Source organism: Nymphaea colorata, chromosome 1 (assembly GCF_008831285.2).
Source record: "Nymphaea colorata isolate Beijing-Zhang1983 chromosome 1, ASM883128v2, whole genome shotgun sequence".
NCBI lineage: Eukaryota > Viridiplantae > Streptophyta > Magnoliopsida > Nymphaeales > Nymphaeaceae > Nymphaea > Nymphaea colorata.
The window spans coordinates 31,188,018-31,207,062 of NC_045138.2; the positions used below are offsets into that span (position 1 = coordinate 31,188,018).

Sequence of the window (19,045 nt, forward strand, 5' to 3'; positions counted from 1 at the left end):
TACTCGAACGTAATTGATAGTGGTACGCCAAATATCAGGTTCCTAATAAAATAAAATAAATAACTCAATCCAATATGATTTTGTATCGTCAGAGAGAAAACGATGAGAATTAAGAACCACAGTTAACACGGTCTCCGTAATTTATGCAGACCAGACTGACAGTTGTGGTTAAGGCTTTCAAGTTGAAGAAGGTTGACGAATTTAACATGTGAGGTTGAACCAGTCTCACCAATTACAATCTAAACGCCAAAAAAAAATGGTTTCCAACAGTGCTCTTTTAGATTTTTGAACACCAAGCCCACACTATGCGCCGTTGCACGTAAACTATGACGGTTTTAGAAGTTTCGGCTTCACAGATTCAATTCTGACCTGAATCAGACCAGGAGTTGACCTATTCTTTAGCTATAATGCCATTCCATCTAGGAAGGTTGATTATGACTTCATACAGTTCGCAAGAAAAAATATTTGTAGGTGCTTGCGACCCTTTTCTGGAGAGGATGCCTGAAACAGAGGTTGCGTTTGATCCCAGGGTATATTAAAAGGTGTATTTTGGCTGTGTTTTGAAAAGATCCTTAATTTAAATCTCCGCAACATAGATTTTAAATTTACGATGCATGTTAAAAACTGTGGACTTAAAATTTGATAAGAGAGGTTCAATCTTAACTCTGTGGATCTGAAATCCTAGCATATTTGATGATGTCAGACAAATACAAACTAAAGGTGAGCATATGGTTATAGGGCCCCGCTCAGGCTTCGGCTTTAAATTTGTCTGTCGAGCTGGCCCAATGAATTATTTAAAACATTATATTATTTAAAATATATATATGTTATTATAATTAATTATGTTTATATATTATATTAATATACAATTTTTATTATTACCCATTTTTAGTCCTTAGCCAGGCTGAAAGAAACAGGTTTACAAATGGCAAAAAGAAAGGCATGTTCTGACTGACCATTGGTAAACCGTAAATCTGTTTCGTCCATTATTTCTGTCCACTGCTTGGCCAACAGTATCATCCACAAGCGTGTCGAGCCAGAAACTGACTTTTAGCTCTATGGTGGCAACACCTGGCTTTGAAAAATTCGATTTAGGGGAAACCAAGACAAATTCAGCTAAATCTAGTTTTACATGTTTAACCAGGTTTCAAGACGAATAAAGGTCCAAATACAAAGGCCTCTTAACAAAATCAGATTCGGATTGCGATTGAGATAGAGTCAACCAAAACGAATCCTGATCCACTTAACATAGGGTTTGACATTTGAGTGACATTTATATCTTAGTTATGGATTCAAAACTAGGAGACATATACAAAAACCACACATTAGATCTGAATCTGTACATAAGCTGCATCTGACTTTGACATCTGAGTCCAACTAACTACACTTATCTGTAACAAACAGAAATTTAAAAAGCATTTTTACCAACGTCATTCATTAGAGACGGGGTAAAATGCCACTATCATGTTAAATAGACCCATCCAACCATCAACAAAAATTTGGCCTTGCAGGCACGGGCTCCGCATAATTTTTCTGGCCAAAATCTTAGCTTACCCCCATAGTCTACCATGACTGAGGAAACAGACAAAAAGTTGGAGGATTCATCACCAATTTATTGTTGTTGTAGAGTTGTAAACAATACAAAACACAAACACAACCATGAAATGGCAGAGAGAGAGAGAGAGAGAGAGAGAGAGAGATCCCAGCCAATTAAACAGCAATATCGCTTGTAGAGACTGGAAACTTATCTGCAGAGACCAGAAAGAATAATTTCTGAATTATCAAGATTTTCCTAATATTTGAAAAAGGTGGCATCTTTAGACCCTTAACAAGCTTTGGTGGTTCCACAAAATATAGGAAAATAATCAGGATCTGCTTTGCTCAAGTGATTCCATAGCGCCAGAAGATGATAATCCAGTATGCTATTTGATATTGGAAACCAGTGTCCATCTAAAACTGAAGAATCCTAGTGAAAAACTTGAGTTACAGAATAAACGCTTGCTTAAAAACATCACCCACTTAATAGAAACCTAAATCTCAAAGTATATCAATTGAAACTGAAAACATAATATTTCCAACGCTCAATGTTCATGCCCAGACCTATAAATATGGTCGGCCTGCCCACTTAGTGGTACAATTTCAAAGATTACAATGGTATTTCAGAAAATATAGAGACAGGCAATGGACGTGAGAAGAGTTGACAGTAAAATAGATACAAGGTTAACACCATTGTTATCGAGTATATGTACACCCGCTATCTTCTTCACTGTAGGACCAGGCTTTCCAACAACCTACAACACAAAAACCATAAATTTCAAAAGTTGTATACTGGAAATGGTAATGAAAATAAGTGGGAATTATGTGAATGCTAGTTGTGAAGTTTATACAAGATTTGTTAATCTTGCCATGACAATTTCTTCCTTTCCATTTGACTAATCAAATATCAGGCATATCAAATTAGACACTATAATAACCAACCAACCAATATAAATCACTTCAAAGACACACAGACATGCACAGATTATTTGTCACAATTGTTTGCACATGCGATCTAGTTTACTTTTAAGATTTTTCAAAATATTTTATTAAATCTGACCACAGAAGTGTCTGGATCTAAGGAACCCAACAAGTACCAAGGACTTTTTGTTGACCCATGATCAGTGGCTGAAAATGCATAAATGTTAGGCTCAAGAATCACAATGTTTTTGGTCGTAAAAACACAAGGATTCTTAACTTCAATCCTGAACACACTTATGTCAACAGAATTGGACTAGAATGGTTTGGACCACAAAGTGTAAACTAGACCTTATGCACAAACCATTATAGCTTAATGATTTTACCAGGAAAATCTGAGGTATTTAGCAGCCCTCAGAAGTCTTCAAAGTTCTATTTTTATCAGGGAAACATCCCCTAAGCACCATTTTATTTGCATGAGCAAGTCCAAAGATGTTCAATGCATTTTAGACAGTGAGGCTCACAATTCTCCAACACTAAAAAGAAGTCTGGACATTTGTGTATGTGCAACTGCAATAGTCCCAGCTAGCTAAGCATGTCAAAGACCACACACTAGAACAGTGACAATAAAGACCCAATTTATCTAGTCCAAAGAGCTTCAGTTGAATCAATTTAAATATAATCAACCAGACCCAATATTTGAGTTAATCTGGTTGAACATAGTCAATCATAATTCATAACCATCAACAGGTATGCATGATAATTGACCATAAACACGATTCTGCTGAAAAAGGAACATAGTTATTGCTCATATGTTTGTCTAATTCAGAGTTGTCATTTGTAAGATGCGACTCAGACATAGTAACAGCAAACTTATTAAAAAGACATCATGCAAGATAATTTTGCTCAAGCCACTACTCCAGCTTGACCAGGAGAATGCAGCAAAATTGGTTGTTGGAACCCATGATCAACGCAAGGAAGGAAAATCTAACCCTGGTAATATCAACCCGAAATGAGTCCATTATTCACCTATTACTGGTTGAGAGCTTTTAACATGATTAAAGACAACCTAAAGCTTCTCAAAGATCAACGACCTACAAGCAGGTCAAATATAATGATTTACTAATTACCCACCATAGCATACCGGAGTACACTTAACTTATAAAAAAGATTTAACCTTCTTTATATCATGTTTAGCTCAGTTCATTTTACCAACAAATATTAAGCATATTTCATAAACTAGTTCAAATTACTTCTGGTATGGGTGTTCCAAATATTGTCAAGCCCACCTTGTTTTCAAGAACTGTAAGCTTTTGATCTTCACTACCTTGAAAGTTGAAAATCATGATCTACAAAGGCAATAAATGTTTAGCTAAGCATGCCTTTGCGCTCGGATCTAAATTCATGATGAGACTTATACAAACAGGACCATGTAGACCACCAACCATATTGCACGAAACTACAAGTCTCTACTTGACATGCCTTTGTAATGCCATTTGCTCTCAACCAATATTACAAATATCATTTTCGGGTATTAAACGGCAAGGTTGTTCTTAGGCATAATGTGGCAGAGTTGTTTTTCTAGGGAAAATCTCCAGAAAATCTCAGCAAGTTTTTAAAAAATAAAAAAAAATCCTAAAAATAACATGTATAAAATGTGAAAATAAAAATCTGGTGACTAAAAAAATGTAAAATAACGCACAAAAAAATGCAACAAAATGGAAAAACAGAAAAAAAGAGTTTTTTTCATTTTGATGTTTCTTCAAAAAATGTATTTTTTTCCCTTTTTTCGGCTTGAGATGAGCTTGGGCAACTTAAGCTTGATTCGAGTCTTGAAAAGCAGCTCGAGCTTCATTTCACCAACTTGACTCAACCTGCTCAAACTTGAGCCTAGCTGGAGCCTGGCTCAGCTAAGCACAAATTTGAGCCCACCTCGGCTAAACCAGAACCAACTAAGCATTACAAAAAAAAAAAAAGTTTTCGAAGAGAAGGACAAATACCACTTTGAAATGGAGGCCTCCTTTTGAAAAGCAAATCAGATGACCAGTACACCAATGGAGTCGATTACTTTTGATTCGAACTCAACTCACTGTACACCCTTTCGCACAGTTGATTTCAGTAAAGAATAGGTTTTGAGCACATGGATGTGATTTTAAAATGACTATCAAAGACATAAAAAATTAATGGAAACACTAAAATCACCAAAACTCCATGTCGAGAAAATTTGTAACTTTATTTTTTGAAAAACAAGATACAAAGTAAAATTCCTAGCAAAGAAAACCATGCTTCTGCATCCCTAACATCAGGCCGAGTGAGAAGTGGCAAAGAGATGTAGAATAAAATCTCATGCAACGCCCCACTCCTGCCAGCACCCAAAGAGATTCAGCTGAGCACCTATGAACCATCATTGGGTGAAAGAATTTGGACAGTGAAGTCAAATTAAAATTCCAGACACACTAAAGCTTGTGAAAAATGTAGGCAGCTCTTTTACATACAATCATGGGCAAATGAACCCATTTGGTGAAAACTCAGGACAGCAAGCATGAGGAACATACAGCTGGTCTATTTAACTTTTAACAGCTGTAGACAGAAAAAACATGGATAAATACTTTACCTTCTTGCGGACATAACAGAAGCCACTAAACTGCATAGTCGCACCCAAGAGAGAATCAATAAGGCTACCAATAACCCCAGCCAACATACTGAGAGGCAAAACCAACAGCTGCTTCAGAGCCACATCCACATTACAACTTGCTGTAAGAAGTCCAACAAGAATGAATGTCAAGCCAACAACACTTCCAGCTGCTGCTGCAGCAATAAGACCTGATACAGTCACAGCCCCATTTGTACCCTTTGGGACCGTCTGAAAAGAAAGCATCAATAGGTTCAGAAAAGACCGACGTAGGGAAAAATAAACAGAAAAGCATATAATGTTACAGTGTTTTACTAAAAATTGTAGTTAGGTCATGTCACTTCAAGAACTAAGTGCCATTGATAAGAAGTGCTGTTTCTGCAAGCAGGAATTGAATGAAAGCAGTCTTTCCAAGCATGACATAAGTCAGATGTGTAGATGAATTTGGAGCATCAGCAACAAGCTTACATTGAATGTGTAACTGGATACACATTTCATCCAACTAAACAAATTCTTCGCAGCAGTATAGGTTAATAGATTCGGTGATTTCTACAACACCAGAGAACAAATCCAGAATACTAGAATATGTGCACTTCTTTTTCTTTTTTCTTAACTTTGTCTTTGTCTTTTGCTTCCCTTTTATCTTTTACAATATGTTCATGCATATTTGTATTTTTTATTCATCTTTATATATGTCAGATGCAGAAAAATTAGTTTGTAAACTTCCATAGGGACATGACCAATGATTATGTGGTAAAGAATCATTTAAACAATTGTTAAAAATATTATTCTTAGGTTGTTACTGGCAAAGTTTTCCTGGATACTAATCAGAAATTTTCTTGTCCTCAGGAAAATCTTGGGAATTCAAAAATTGAAAAATACAAGAATAATGAATTTTGAGTTTCTGGAGATATTGTTACAAAGATATTCTTAAAAAATCAAAATAGTTATTACAATGTTAAAAGAGGCCTTAAAATATTAAAATTTATTAAAAAAAATTGGAATAAAACATGACAATGCCGCAACAAAACTGCTATATTTTCAAAATATCATGCATTTTTCACCTTTTTCTTTCGTCTTCCCTCATTTTCAGTTTTTAATGCAATGTTTTAGGAAAAAATGGCAAGGTTTGTGACAATGATTTACACCAATATTATCTCATGTACAAGAACCTGAAAATTCATAAGTCATAACACATCTCATAAATCTGCTGAAATGCATCCATCTTTGTTTTAACATGATAACACTTGCTTGTTAATAAAAGCTACTTTACACATGCTATTCTTGAGAAACAAAAAACAGATGGCAGCAACTAGACATAATTTGAGGCAGTTCACAACTAAACCAAAAGAAAATCTGTGAATATCATGCTTACTAACTCTTCCTACATATAACCAATTTTTTAGTGAAGAAATGTGCCAAATTGGTAGAAAAAGCGGGAAAATCAGAACTACAATAGGAATTTATTAAAATATAGTGCTGCCCAGCTAAGTTATACATAAATCGATTTAACTTATCTGACCAATGTAAGAGACTATATGGTACCTTAAATGTTGTTATAAGACGAGGCTGCGCATCACTAAGCATCCCCAACTCTGATGACCAAGTATCTCCATTGCAACAGGCGTAGTGTCCAATTATACCACCCATTAAACATGTTACCAAGGATGATTCTTTAGAATCTAAGCAAACATCTTTCCAACCCGTCAAATATCCAACTGCAACCAACAGAATGGTTGCAATTCCACTGTTTGATAGAACCTGAATCCTGAAAGATTAAGAGATTTTGAAGAGAACATGATATGATGCTGAAGATAAATGAAGCCATTATTATTGCTCAATCTTAAACATATAGCTGAGCTTTGAAGAAAGCTCAGGATTTGCTAGATCAAAATGACTAGGAAGGATTGAGAAGGCCACTGCATCACGACAAACTTTCTGAAAGTGACATGATGCAGTACAGATGCAGGCCAGCTGACAATGCAGGAACATCTGCTGTGCCAGAAAGAGCAGGATAGTTGAATTCCCTTAATCATTGGCCCTTGTTATCTTTCAATATAAGATGATGGACAGAGCAAATTTTCAGAAGTCTGATTAATACTGAATCCTTGGGCCTTAACATAATCCTTTTCAAAAAAGAGAAGGGAGAACTAGAATAATCTGAAAATTTTAAACCACATTCAGTTACTTTTCATAAATGAGATCAAACTGATGGGAGCTCATCCTGATAAAATCTCCATTCTTCAGCTTATGTTTAACATGCATGTGTGCATGTAAAAGATACAGTGATGATATTGGTAGTTACACAATAAAGTACAATATGAGACAGTTTGGCAACCTCTGCAAGGATTTCATTTTTCATGTTGACTTGTTTACAAGAATGCTTCTGAACCCTGCACCAACTAGCAGAATTCTAGTGGTTGTAAAGCCTGCTGTAGACTGTGCAGTTTCTATCAGGTAAGGGAGGTTGGCTGGAAGAAGCAAGCTAGATAAACTCCCTGACTATTAGCATGATTCTTTTCTCTAGGAGAGAAATGCATTCTCATGAATTTAAAGAAGAGGTGGCAAAGCAATATCAACTAGCAAAGAATGCAATCGAGTCCAAATCATTATGGATGTGGATTTGTCAAATTTGTTAAATTGGATGTACCCTAATTGTATAGTGGCTTTCAGAGATTTGATGAAAAACAAAATTTCATAACAAATTCATGGTGCAGTCTGCCGCTTTTTTTGTGTAAATAAATCCTATCAGAAAATTGTTGATTCAAAAGGTCTGAAGTTTGAACATTTTGTCTATATCTACAGACTGAAAAGAAGAACACTCAGTTCTTCTAGCAAGTTTCTTACTCTGGTGACACCTGTCATTAGTTCCAAAATTAGTAGTATCTCAACTACATTTGCCATTTTTTCAGCTCTATCATCACCATACTCGGCATAAATATTGTGGCTGATTCACGGTCATCATCTGCACTAAAACTATTCCCTTTCTGGACAATCATTTCATCCATGATTATAGGATACCTTTAGTTGTCCATTTACGAGATAATAATGAAAGGTAAAACAATGAAGGCGTATTGGGCCTTTATCCGATGCCTTTCTTTCCCCAGTAAGGATATCACCATGTGGTCACTGGGCGGATTGAGAAACCGTTCCTGAAATCTTCCTTCACCTTATCCCCTGGTCTAGACCTTACGCAGAATTGTACCATAAATATGTAACTATGAAGTACTATAAGCTTCATCTAGAGCTAACTATACCCGGCAAGGCCAGCCAGCACATTCTCATTCTCTGTCACACTTATTTAAAGTAGGCCAAAATATTGATTCATTGATCTAGTCACATACTAGGAAGAGGAAAACAGAACAAGAACAAAAACAAGAAAGCATAAAAATAGAAAAGAGACGAGGGATATACCAATTACGCTGCCCTCCCACTTTGAATGAGTCATCAGCCCCGCGCTTCTTATCCTCTCCCATCTTCGTCAACTTCGAAGAGGTGAAAAAGAACGCCAATATAATCGCCCCAAATCTTATGAAACAAGAAACCAAAGGTAGGAATACTTCAATTCTCGACGATAACGAGACCCCAAAAAGTATAACTAAGAACAAAGGAGGAATACAACCAGAAGAAGCAGAAGACGCTCTCTCACCTGTAACTCGCCGCTATGTGGATCGACAGCACGAGAAACCCCATGAATGCGCCTGATTTGCTCAAGGACCCATGCTTGAACGCCCTGATAGCTACCAACAAGGAGACGACGACAGCTATGGCTCCTCTGATCGCTAATCCCTCCATCCCCTCTCTCTTCTTCCTCGTTCCTCCTTCTCTGCAAGTTGCAACAGACCCTGGTGACGGATTTAGCATAGGAGAAGACCTCCCGCCATTTTCTTGTCAGCTTTCTTTTTTTCTAATTAATTTTCAATTAAATTTCTTTTTCAGTTATTTGGGATTCACAGTAACAGCTACCGGTTTTGGTAGTATGAATGCCAGGAAAAAATCGTCAGTGTCACTCTCAAGTGCATCCTTGAATCAAGCCCCGGAGCTCGGATCCAAACCAAGAATTTCTTGGGTCCGTCTTGTTCTGGCCTGCCTGTTTGGATCCGGGCTCGGATTTGGAGAATCTAAACCGGACCATCTCATTGTACCAAGATCCTAGATTTACTTGAATCGGTGAACTTTGTGGTCAGCATTTTATCTGGATTGGATTTGGACTGAAATTCAAATTTCCTCACATGTTGGAATCTTTGTGTACCTTATTTTTAAAAACATTTATTTACATACCTAATTTCAAAAACTATAATTTTTCTTCTTCTTTTTTTTTCCTGCTCTTGATATCAACTTGAGATCAAGTAAAGCTTGTCTATTTGTCCAACCGAGCCTAGATTGAAGGACCTGGACTTGGCCCTGACCCGGTTTGTCTATGTCTCCAAACCACATATTTACATATGGCAAACTAGAGAGGTGAGGGCTTCATATTTGGGTGTTGGCTTAATTTTTCTAAACTTATTTCTCTCAACTTAATCCGTTTCGAATGGACTCTCTCTCCTAGAATTGACTGGGAACATGCAAGAAGCATGTGCCTCCGTTTCTTCTTGGCCAAATATCTTGCTCACCAAAGCAGTGGTGATCCCAACAACTTCGGTCCAAGTCTTTTCCCTCGTTAAAAATGCCGTTGGTTGTAGGGATGTTAATATATTTGATCTGGATCTAATATCTGATCGAATTGTTCTGAAAAAAAAAATCGGATATGAAGAAAAAACCTTAATATTCGATTAAGAAGTCAGACCGGGTTCGATTTAAGAAAGGACATCAGATCAAATTCGGATTGGATTTAGTTTTAAATAAATATCTTGTATCCACTGCTCTTACGTTTTGAAAAAAATCTATTCAAAATAATGTGAAATCGGACTTGTTTTGTGTCCAATACCCGCCTGTTCTAGTTTGGTTTAGTTTTGGGTCGAGCTGGTGTGAGTCAGGTCCGCCTGGCTGCGCCTATTTGAAAACTATAAAACCTATAATGTGTATTGCAAGTTAGAGTAATGCAATATAAATCACATATTAACAAATTTATCTTGGTAACAAGAATATAACTGCATGAACATGAGAAGGTAAAGAAGAAAATGAATGCATATTAAATGGGTGACAACAATTTAACAACAAAGATAAAACAAACTCTCAAATCCGGCCCCTCGCCCACAGGCAGCAAACTACGTGACCGGGTCCTACCAGATATTATATCCAGCTGAGCCAAACCCAGAAAACAACAGCCCGTGTGTCAAATTGTGGATCAGTAACTGCTTCCAAAGGAGCATTAGTGACGGTTTATAGTATAACAACGGTTTACAGTATTTTTATCAACGGTTTATAATGGCATCAAAGACATATTTTTAATTTTTAATCATCCGACGATTATTCAGAATATATTCAATTGTTACAAATTTTATTCTCAGGTTTTGAGATTTGAAGGGAAGAACAAGCATGTCTGAGCATCGGATTCAGTCAACGTTGACAGCACACGTCTTTCCTAGAACCAAGAAGCTTCCTTACCCGAACATCACAAGTTTCTTTCACTTTGAAGATGCCTTCTCAACTCAAGGATCATCATGCCTGGCTAAGCCAGAGAATCATCAGCAAGCGTTCTCTAGTTTCTAGAAAGAAATGAAGGCCAACTAAACAAGATCATTCGCTTACACTTGCTAAAATATATAATCACCCGGAGGAACAGCAGTCTTCAGTATTTCTCTGGTCTAGCAGTTAAATACAGCTACCCGTGAGAAGTTAAAATACTGAATTCCAGGGCAAATGATTTTCAGAAGTTTTTGATACCTCATCTTGCTTGGAATTAATAATAATTCCTTCAACAATTCAAACTTAATAAATGCTTGAAATTATTTATTTTGTCCAAAGTTTTAGATCAGATGTTTTGCAGTCAGATCCACATACAGTTTAGATTTGAATACGAATTCCAATAGAAGTTGCACAGTAATAATAATCCCTTCAACAATTCAAACTGGGCAATTAACTGAAACACCATTCTCTAGCATATTTTAAAATAATAAACTTAAAAAGCATTAGATCAAACTAGCCCCCATGACAGACAATAAGCCAATTTATAATGTACAGCATACTGAAGATTTAAAACTTGAAAACAAGAAAAAGGGTTTACATACAAGGGAACACAGAGAAACAAGCAAAACCAAACTACCAAAGCTCAGAAGGATTAAAAGTGGTATGGTTCCCCCAAGCTTGCATCCGAAAAGTGGTATGGCTTTTTTCTATCCCGAAAAAAAAGCCTAGTGTACAACCGAAGCACTAAGTCTCCTTTTAGATATGATATGAGGACGGTACCTGTTTGCTCTCTTACCAATGAATAAATGCAGTATATGTTATATGTGTGTGTGTGTGTGTGAGAGAGAGAGAGAGAGAGAGAGAGAGAGATCTCGAAATATTTCAAAACAAGTGGAAGATACCACCTTGCTGGAAAGAGTAGGAAGAGAGGAAACATGGGGTTATAGAGCCTAGAGGACCTACTCAAAAATTGCTACAAGGACAGGAGGGTCCAGCAAGGACAAGTGCTGCCGGTGCCCTTGCAACTCTTGCGACATACTTCCCAAATGCAACCTAAAAAAATATCAATCACATGTTGTTCTGTCAACCGAATCTCCGTCTACCTCTTCCTCTACCTCTACCTCTGCCCACACGTCCACCTTCAGCTTGTATTCCTTCTCTTCCAAAGTTGAACATACTCATGCGTATTTTGTCTGCTTCAGATTCATGACACCCTGCAAACTGAACATAATCAAGCAGCAAAGAATGATCAGGAAAAAGAAAAGCTCATTGAGAAATATAAAAAAAGAAGATGCTCACATTTTGATCTTCCAAATTTAATTGTCTCTGTAGCTGCCTAGCAATTTCTTCATCACTTCTTACATCTAAACCAGTCTCAAGTTTGCCTGAGATCCCGGTGGTGGATTTTCTTTTCTCCCATTCATCCAGCGTAAAAACTGCTGGTTCTTCAGCTTTTCCTTTACCACGCTGCCTTGTGCCTCTCCCACGCATAGGTTGCCTGCCATCCTTGTCTGGTTTGTTCATTCTTCCAAATAGTTTTTGGGCAGCAGCTTGATTTTGAATAGGGACAGCATCTGAAACTGCAGCAGATAGAGAGACATAAGCAACAGAATAGTTGCCACAAGGCCATGAAGTGAACAGGCAAATAGAGAAGGGTGGTCTCAACAGGTCAATCCAATATTCTGAGTGCTACAGAGGGACTCTACAATGCTCAAGCAGTCCAACTTGATCATTAACCTACTTTGGCGAGCAAATTTGTATCAAGATTAGCATCTTGTACCCCATTAGACCCAGGCAAGTGCAAAGAAAAATATACAGAAAGCACACTCCCATATACACACACAAAAGCCTGACCAAGATCACTTGAAGAAAAGATTCCACGGTGACTGTCACAGTATCCAACTAAATCTGGTCTAGATCTGATGCTGATCCATAGAGGTATCCATTAAACTACTATATTAGGCTTTCTGGAAGCTTTGGATCAAACCCTAAGCAACCCCTGTAACGCCTCCTAAACATAACTAATAAGTTGACGTTAGACAGTTACATGTGCAGTGCTTAATCAGGTGATGACTTTGAAACAAATTGACTGTTATGTGGCTGATGTTGCTCATCAGGGTCGAAGGCAACCTTGACAGCTTCCCACCACAATAACATGCATTGGTCAAATTCCTGCTTTTTGAAAGGCTAGATAAGGTTGACATCCTATATTACTGGAGTTAATGCTAGGAATCAAAAACATACTTTCTTTTGGCCTGGAACTGGAGGAAGCAGACTTCTCCTCGTCTCTCTCTGAAGTTGACTCTGTTATGCAAGAGCGACCTTGAACAGTAGCATCAGAAACATGAGTTTCATGGGCACCACGATAACCCTCAGTGCCCCTAGCCCTTATTGCATCAGAACATCGTTCCAGATGAGGTTGAACCATATTCTTTGCAATAAACTCTGATGAACCTGTAAAAACAACATCAACTTCAGACACTGTATACAAGAAATCATTTACCATGTGACCACAGTGACTCACTGTTCAGGAATACAGGAAAAGTTGTGGCGACCTAACTTCCTATCATACCAATATGCTTTTCGTAAAACCCTTTCCTTGAACAAATTTGCTAGCTTTGCAAGCATAGTCTGTGGAATGAAGTACATGATATACTGATCAAGCATCCTTCACCCTTCGATTTATGACACAAAAAGAGCAAATTTTCTTGTGATCTTTATTCTAATCTTTCCAAGTCAATAGGCAATCTACTAATTTTAATCAGATTTGTTTAATCCAAAGAGCTCTGGAGCAGCTATCTAGAATGTTGCTTCATGTGCATCAAGAATCAACACATCCCCAAACTGAAAATTTTACCTGGATGGAAATTCAATTTTAGCATTTTCTTGACATGCAAACAACTTTTGACGGAGATATTAAAATCATCAAACTAAACAACTGGACTCTCAATATGCTCAAACATGGAAAAGGACCTGAAGCCCAGAAAGATTCACAAAGCAATGCTACATAATGAGCAGAATCCACGTCTCAATTGCAAGTTCCATTACTTAATTTTGATGACTGTCATAACAGAAGGGATACTTGGGACGAAGTTGCCTTGGAGTCTTTAATGCAGCTGATGCATGGGCATGGCTGATTAACATGTAGGAGACACAACATAGGATATCCATTTAAAAATTCAAAACTGACATTTTTTTATAAACATGACTATTAGAAAATGGTAACTTCAAAAAATAATTCAGTGGTAACTCTACATCTCCACAATACTTGTGAATTGGTAATTTGTTGGTGTGTGACTCCATATAAAGACCCAGTCACAAAAAAATGAGAGACAGATCCAATTCTTTATTTCTTCTAGCTGTAAGTTGATGATGGATGGGAGTTTATTCCAACTCCGAACATATTTACATGCGTTGGTAAGCTGAGAAGCGTATGCATCAAAGGTCAAAAGATAACCAATAGTTTTTCAAGAAACTTGAAAATGGATAATACAGGAAACAGAAAGAGGCTATGCATATGACATAACTGCTCTGTGGCTTGCACCCTTGAAGGTGAGAACTGACTTGCAACTTCTCAAATGGTGGAGGACCTACAGAGTCCGTATTTTGAGACAGCTTCAAATGAGAACGAGAAAATCCAGAATACTTCCGACTAATCTGCCACTCTTCATAAAGAGATTGCACCAGACCACCTAGCACGGTGATCATTTTGGATTCCAGGCATAATATGCCACTGTGTATTGGTATTTTGTTCTCCAACCGAACCTACATAATAACATTTATTAAAAAACATAAAGACCAGAGCAAAAAGAAGTTTAGATCAGTTTAATGTAAGTATTAGAATACAGATCTTTTAAAGGCATGCCACACAGATGGCATCAATAAAAGAGCAAACTCAACATGTGTGAGAAACGATATCTGGATATATAATTGAAAAATAGTAGCCCAAACTTCACTTCTGACATCTTTAACTAGATGGCCTTTAGATTATTAATAAGAAATAAATTGCCAATGCAAAAAAAAAAAAGGGAAAAAGAGAAAACCACAGACATTAAAATAGTGGAGGCAATGAAGCATAATACAAAATCCCAGGGAAGACTCAAAAAGATGCAGACAGGGACATCCATTTGACGAATTCCATCAAATAAATCAGGAACATTGATGATCATTCTAAAAATTACAACGCACATGCCCTAGACCTACGGCACATGGACACATCAAACAGCTGCCACATCAACTCAACTCAGGTGTGGATGTGGGTGCAGTGTGTGTTGGTCTGGATGTTCATACATATGCTATATATATTTTGAGTATTGAGAAATATGAGCACTAATATGCACTACCTTCAAATATCTGATTTTATTTAATTATATGGTTATCAGCACCACCAACTGAAAAAGAGAGAGTTAACCAGCTTCCATCTCAAGAAGCTAACTGTCACTTTGTCAAAAAGATACTTTACAGGTCTCCATTTGTGGACCACCTCAATGCTGTTACTTAGACAGTTCATGGGGTTGCAAACAAGTACTTCTATTCTAAAAACCCTGTATACATAGACACACACAGAGACATGCACACACACATGTGCCACATCTGCAAAATTTTTCAGAAGTGTGCTGCATGTGCATTTAAGATTTACTGAAAACACCACACTCACATCAGCATTCGTGAGACACAGCTATCAACGTCTTCCAAGACCTATGAGGGGAACTAATGACCTTTCCAAGATCTATGATCAGAACCAGTGGAATCACCAAATCAGTCACCTTTTACTTTAGTATGTGTTTCATAATGGAGCAGATTCCTGACTTATATGATGATCAATATGACAAACTAACTTTTTCTACTTCCTTCGCCTGCAGTGGTCGATGCAAATAGGTGGAAACCAGGCTCGAGTTGAAAACTATTCATAAGGAAGAGAATTTGCCTTTTTTGCAAGGTCTGACTTCTCATAGCAAGCCTCTGTCTGGAAATGCCAACTACCAAGAGGAAGGTAGAGAAACCATCATTCCTTGCAAATGATGCACTAAAAAGAATATATCAACATGGAGAAAGAATAACCAGTTTGGGAGCCGTGGTTGCCTGTTTTATGTGCGACATACATGAACAAAGCTTGGATTTATCTGGCCTTGCCTTTCATTCTCATGTCAAAAACTGTATGAATTCAAGCGATAAAAGAAATCTTAGTCCACATTTCTCCAAATTAGAAGGCAACTGAATTTGTCATCCACCTTCCTGAAAGCATGGACATGCCATGTGATCACCTCAGATTTGAGGCTCTGCCATTCTGTGTTGTTCTTCATTCAATGGTGAGACAAGGATGACATCTTATGGTCAAAATCAAGGATAACAGATCCATCCACCAGGACACTTCAAATAAAATTTTGGTAACCTGGAAGCTTATTAGTTAGAGAACTAATTCAAGTGAGCAGCTTAGCAACTATAGACCTGGAATCTTAGTAGCTAGAGAATTAATCCAAGTGAGCAACTTAACCACTCATGCCTTCCATGCATCTAGAAGAAGCCTAGAACACCTTATGGCACTATTCTTTACATTAATGAATGCTCTACAGTCAACACACTTAAGAATAGCAATAACATAAAGAAGATGCTCCAAATTAAGTTAATTACAGAGAAACTTACATAAGAATAAATAAACAAATAATCTATGTGAATTATTAGTGTTCCTGCAGAGGCATAGTAGGAACTTGATCCACCAATGCTATTTGTTGCAATTGCAATCTAGAAAACTAGAACTTCCAATGTGAAGCTTGGGGGAAATCATAAAAATTGAAAATTTTTCATGACCAACATATCCTAAAATAGAATGTAATGACAAAAATAACCTAAAACAGAAGGCCACATCATCTTTGTTTGCATTCAGAAATAGGAACTAGCCATTTGATTTAAATAGACGATATGTAACGATATGTAGCATTATCAACCTTTGTGCCAGGAATAATTTCTTCTGTGATTGATAATAATGGAGTATACTCTATGGCGGTTACTTCTGAATAACCATCAGTAAGACAAAACATCAGAAGCCTTTTAGAGTTTTTGAATGATACTTCAGTGCTACTTTGATGAACATCTCTGACAGACATAACCTGCTTCAAAAGAAAAACACAAATTACAATTACAGAGAAGCAGACCTGTTTAAGATAAATTATATTTTATGTACGAACACAACCAGCACATCATTGCTCAGGTTGTCACAAAATGACTTCCATCATGTAAAAATATGGGGGAAAAAATAAAAAGTTATAACTAACAGAACTCTAAAACTGTTGCCTAAGGCCCTAAACATGATTTACAGAACTAAGTACGCCAAAGAATGTACTTCCACAGAGTATTCTGGACTACAATAGTTCTTCACTTGTGGGTCTGTGTGTGCTATTCTTAGTTTCTGATGTCGCTAACCCTTATGTGACTAAGGTTAACCATTATAAGCTCTGTTGTCCTTTTGTCTCTTGTGGTTGATTTATGCACTGGGAAAGAGATTTGTAAGAGAGTTGTGAGACGAGAAGTTCGACATTCCCCTGAGGAATGTCTCACTGGAGCGAGGATGCCTTAAGGAGTGAAGGTGTAAGCATAGTCCCCTGAAGCCGAGGATTCTAATGGCCGAGCTGAGTTTCACAAAGGCAACTTCGATTGGTTATCGCCTAGCAAAAGAGGAGGACGAGTTAGACAGGTGAGCATTATGATGAACTCAGGAATCCCCAGAAGGGCTAAGCCACAATGATTAGACTTCACTTCACAAGTTGTGTGAAGAATAGTAGCCTAGTAGGTGGAGCTCAAAGGGAGAAAAGTGCTTCAGTTGTTGCATGACATTGACAGTGAGCATTCTAATGCAAGTTGATCGCAATGAGGAGATCACAGCAACCTAATCCGGTGACCCTGCACGCCCTTCGCTTGATGTCTTCAAAAGATACATATAGCCCATACAAACTAAGCATAAAATGGTACGCTCCTGACCATAAATTCTTAGTGTGCCAATTGAAAGGGGTAGACGAAGAGGATGAATCAGCATGGGAGGTCGTGATTGTAGTCATTCAAGTGGTGATGAGGATACAGTTGGAAGCACACACTGTAGTAAGAAAAGCAAACCGAGCAACAGTCTTGAATCAAAGGGAAAGGCATAACGGAAGGTGGTACAGGACAATTCAGCTATATAACCTCTTCCGGTAATCTAGGGTAAGAGAGGCAAAGAAAAAATTACCACAAAAGAGGTCGAATCGAGATCGGACAGACCATCCACATCCTCTACAACTTCATACCGTGCATGAAAGAACACTAACTTCTGAACTTTACAAACTAATAGATATACCATGGCTTCTGCAACTTCTTGCCTTCGGCAAATATCGTTTTTTTCACTCAACAGAATAGAGATGTAAACAAAAAAGAATAACAAAAAACCCATTGAATGACAGACTTACCACAAGAACGTCTCTTTCAGAAACTAGGAATTGGCCAAAAATATCAAATGATTAAATTGGAACTGAAAGGGAAGAGCTATCCAAATTCCAGTAAATCTTCAGCGTTTGGCAGAAACTCGTTCACGAATATAAAATCCTTACAGGGAAAAAAGAAGCAAACGCAAAAACCGAAAGCAGGTGGACGTGGGCATGCCTGCAAGACTTTAGGGCCTTGAAGATGAGATGATTTCTTCAAAAGGGAAGGGTCGGGCAGTGATCTCCCACCGATTTCTCTCAGATCCATGTTGAGCAACTCTGCCTCCATCGTTTTCTCATCAACGACACCGGTGGTCGTGGCAAAAGCAGATAACGCGCCGATGGTTTCGTCGGCGTCCCTGAAGCACCATCCCGCCGACGTAAGGGATCTCAAAATGGCCTCCATTCGAGCTCTTCCGTCCATCTTCCCGGGGCTCTCTCCCTCTCCCGCTCTCTGCACAAAAGAAATTAAACACAGTTCCAAAACCGGTAAATATCGTGCAAAATATCTCCATATTTAAAATAAAATTTGCCTTTTCGTTGAAAATATAAAATAAAGGTGCAATCACCCGTTTTTTTTTCAAATCCAAAGATCACATGAAAGGCCATAAAAAGAAAAATATAGAAAAGCTCTTATACATATAAGAAATCAAAAGCCGTGTCGCATATTCTTTAAAATGAAGGATCGTCAAATTATCTCATGCACATTTAGTTTGGACAATTTATCTTTATGCAAGTAAATTTGGACAACAGTTCAGTATCATCGATGAGATCAAATATATAAAACACTTTCTACGCAGGACTCCATAGTTATAGTAGCAATATATCAAATGCTTTCCAAGTGAACTCAGATATATTCACCTCGAACCTCTGCATAAATAACTTTACATTCAATAATACTTCAGGTCGAGCAGTACTCAATTGTAGCAGTTTTATGGTA

General features: G+C 37.5%; 2 protein-coding genes across 3 annotated transcripts; both read right to left on the bottom strand.

The window, feature by feature from the left end:
• Positions 1-2,023: 2,023 nt before the first annotated feature.
• Positions 2,024-8,998, bottom strand: LOC116251082 (protein PGR). The gene is made up of 5 exons (XM_031625157.2): positions 8,736-8,998; positions 8,501-8,614; positions 6,632-6,854; positions 5,069-5,317; positions 2,024-2,291 (listed from the first exon to the last, which is right to left on the bottom strand). The coding sequence occupies exons 1-5, from the start codon at positions 8,948-8,950 to the stop codon at positions 2,160-2,162; spliced, it is 933 nt and encodes a 310-aa protein (XP_031481017.1). The 5' UTR covers positions 8,951-8,998; the 3' UTR covers positions 2,024-2,159.
• Positions 8,999-11,177: 2,179 nt separating this feature from the next.
• LOC116246048 (uncharacterized) lies at positions 11,178-18,582 on the bottom strand. Of its 2 annotated transcripts, XM_031617735.2 has the most exons (6): positions 18,284-18,582; positions 16,600-16,761; positions 14,182-14,419; positions 12,899-13,108; positions 11,954-12,234; positions 11,178-11,875 (listed from the first exon to the last, which is right to left on the bottom strand). In XM_031617735.2, exons 1-6 carry the CDS (start codon positions 18,527-18,529, stop codon positions 11,738-11,740), a joined length of 1,275 nt encoding a protein of 424 aa, XP_031473595.1. In that variant the 5' UTR covers positions 18,530-18,582; the 3' UTR covers positions 11,178-11,737. The 2 variants fall into 2 exon arrangements, with proteins under 2 accessions (XP_031473595.1, XP_049931622.1); XM_050075665.1 differs by lacking the exon at positions 16,600-16,761.
• Between the last annotated feature and the right edge of the window lie 463 nt (positions 18,583-19,045).

Bases quoted from the DNA above. Each gene is read 5' to 3' on its own strand.
- LOC116251082 (XM_031625157.2), bottom strand. From the start codon at position 8,950: ATGCTAAATCCGTCACCAGGGTCTGTTGCAACTTGCAGAGAAGGAGGA. The intron at 6,855-8,500 runs GTATATCCCTCG...TTAATCTTTCAG, and splicing joins GTGGGAGGGCAGCGTAATTG to GATTCAGGTTCTATCAAACA. The intron at 5,318-6,631 runs GTACCATATAGT...CTTTCTTTTCAG, and splicing joins GTCTTATAACAACATTTAAG to ACGGTCCCAAAGGGTACAAA.
- LOC116246048 (XM_031617735.2), bottom strand. From the start codon at position 18,529: ATGGACGGAAGAGCTCGAATGGAGGCCATTTTGAGATCCCTTACGTCG. The intron at 16,762-18,283 runs GCATGCCCACGT...CTTTTGAAGCAG, and splicing joins AAGGCCCTAAAGTCTTGCAG to GTTATGTCTGTCAGAGATGT. The intron at 13,109-14,181 runs GTTATGTCATAT...TTGTTTTTACAG, and splicing joins AGGGTGCAAGCCACAGAGCA to GTTCATCAGAGTTTATTGCA.